General features: G+C 40.9%; 1 protein-coding gene across 1 annotated transcript; it reads left to right on the forward strand.

Annotated features, from left to right (window-relative positions):
- On the forward strand, positions 589 to 1,991 carry LOC109844173. Its single transcript, XM_020413136.1, has 3 exons — positions 589 to 860; positions 952 to 1,546; positions 1,863 to 1,991. The coding sequence occupies exons 1-2, from the start codon at positions 672 to 674 to the stop codon at positions 1,531 to 1,533; spliced, it is 771 nt and encodes a 256-aa protein (XP_020268725.1). The 5' UTR covers positions 589 to 671; the 3' UTR covers positions 1,534 to 1,546; positions 1,863 to 1,991.

Consider the following 2,644-nt stretch of genomic DNA (forward strand, 5'->3'; position numbering starts at 1 on the left):
TTGCTGCTTTACTTACACTTGCATGGTATTCATATATTTGCTACTTATCATGTTTTCAGCAGCAAATTACAATTGTTGAACTATAGGGAATGGGAGACAAATCAACCTCCGTAGGGCATGATGTGGGCAAAGAGCTTAATACTCACTCCCCTACTGCAATGGCCCCACCACCTCCACCTGTGTTTCCCTCCAGCAGTGCATTCACTCAAAGTTACAATCCCCTCTTTCAGTCAGCCTCACCCTTTGTGCAATCATCCTAAGTATTTCCAAATGTACCGCACTACGATGGTAACTTTTACCCCATGATAAACCCTATTTCATCTTACATGCACATGCTCAGTTCTCCACCACCTTTGGCACAAACTGTGCAAGGGTCCAATTCTTCCGGACAATTTCATTCTCCAACGAGTATTACAGGGGCTACTTCTGATTCAGGTAACAAAAAAAGGTTTGCAAACGATGAAGTGGTAGCAACATCGCCTTGCACACCAAGAAAAGGCAAAGCTCTTACCCATAAGAAACGGAAAAAACAGGTGGAAATTGAAGCCGCAAATACTGGCCCAACCAGATGGTGGACTCCTGCACATGATGAAGTGCTCATACCCTTTCTTGCAAATTTGGCCAAGTCTGGACTTAAACCAGACAAGAATTTTAAACAACATGCGTTTGCAATGGCAGCGGCTGAAGTGAACAAGAAATTTGGTACTTCATTTGCCACCAAAAGTGTTGTTAATCATATGAAAACACTTCGTTCTTGGTTTCAAGACATGCAGGCTGCTCGTAATATCAGTGGCGCAGGTTGGGATGAAGATACACAAACTATTATGCTGGATCCTGAGAGCTTTGACACGTGGAATGAGGTAACTTAAATTTTAATCCATTCAAATTTCTGTTGGTGTGAATGATGTAGTGTCCTTTGCATTGTACTAATGGTGTTATTATTGCATGCAGGCTAAAAACAAAAGCAGGCTTAAAGATTACATCAATAAGCCTCTGAAACACTACGAGAACCTGTCCGTCATTTGTGGAGATGATCAAGCACGAGGTGACTTTGCTAAGGCTTCAATGGAGAAATTTGGTGGTCATGAGCCTATTAATCTTGCAGATGATGCCACTGAGGATGCCGACATTCCTATGACCCAGAAATCCCAGCCCACGGTCAACATGCTAGATGAAGACAATCAATCGCAAAACAATACCGTCAAAGCCCCCTACCAGGACTATCCAAAGAAAATCCCATCGGCTAAAGTGAGGGGGAGGAAGGCCCACTCTGAGCATGAGATCATGCAACAAATGGTAGATGAAGTTAAACACTTTTCTTCTTGTCTCAATCTTGTTAACCTGCACTGGACAGAGAAATTGTCCAAAGCTATCTTCAGGCACAAAGATACATACCCAATAGAATGCCTTGAGCTTTTTTATGATAGCATATATGAAGATGAATCCAAGGCCAGGCATTTTATAGGTAAGAGTGACTTTGGTCAAAGGGCTTTGTTGGACAATTTCATGAAGAAGCAAGATGGGGGAAGCTAGGTTAGCTATCCAGGTATGTGCTTGGTTCCGGTGCCTAACAGATTGCACTACCAAGTCTGGTATTCTACATTCAGTTCTTCAACTCTTACTATGACCAGGAACATTTTGCTGTAGGATGGACCTCTTTTATTCTGCGCACTAGGTCTAACAGTTATGTTATTATGTCGTAAAAACTTGTAGATGGTTGGTATGCTTGTATATTTTGGGTTATGATGCAGTTGCTACCTTTGTGATTTATGTTGATGCAGTCTAATACATGTTGTTGAGTGCTGCTTAGTGAGTGGTGCAACATGTGACTCAGGTTATGCTGATTCTTTTTCTAATTTCAGGTACCACATATGATTCTATGTCATGGTTGAGGTGCCCCATTAGCGTCCTTCTTTGCTGGTATGACAAGCTGTCACTTTTTTAAATTAACTTGAACGGTGCAATGATGAGTGCATGCACATATAAGATGCAATCACATGTTACTTAACAATCCTAAGGCGAGGCAGGTTCATGCTGATCTTATTCAGGGAACATATATTGCAGCCTTTGGTTGTTACAGCTGCCATGTACATGCACCCTGTTTCAAGAATTTATTGCAAGCCTGAGCACTGTTTTATTTCCCCAGTTTGCACATGCATGCAAAACCTGCTGCGATGATGATTGTCTAAATTTCTAATATTCTAATCCAGTAATTAATACTTGCACTGTTTTGGCGAGGCAGTCCCAACATTTACCTATTGCGCTAAGTAAACTGTATTGGAATGCAGCCAACTTTGCGTAGTAGTTGATTACTGGTGTGGGATATATGATGATGTAGACATATATCTGAGCATCTTCTTATTAGCCAAATTCAAGGCTTCACAGGATTTTAAACCAAATATCTATTTGTTATCTGATTCTTATGCCCAAGCTAGATTTTGCTGCACTAATCACCTTCCCAGACTGCTGCACACGTGCTATGGATTTTTGAGCAATACCCTGTATAATCATCTCGTCAAATACAATTGTTCTGTATGTCTGTATTTCCAAACTGAGTTCTCGTTTGATACAGGTTTTCACATGTCCTTCATTTTGCATTCTTATGAAACTTGCAGTTAGTAGATATTGTTTTCTTGCACGTTTT

This window comes from Asparagus officinalis, chromosome 1 (assembly GCF_001876935.1).
Source record: "Asparagus officinalis chromosome 1, Aspof.V1, whole genome shotgun sequence".
Classification (NCBI taxonomy): Eukaryota; Viridiplantae; Streptophyta; class Magnoliopsida; order Asparagales; family Asparagaceae; genus Asparagus; species Asparagus officinalis.

Coding starts and splice junctions, on each gene's coding strand:
- LOC109844173 (XM_020413136.1), top strand. CDS start 672: ATGGCAGCGGCTGAAGTGAACAAGAAATTTGGTACTTCATTTGCCACC. Junction 861..951: donor GCTTTGACACGTGGAATGAG/GTAACTTAAATT, acceptor TATTGCATGCAG/GCTAAAAACAAAAGCAGGCT.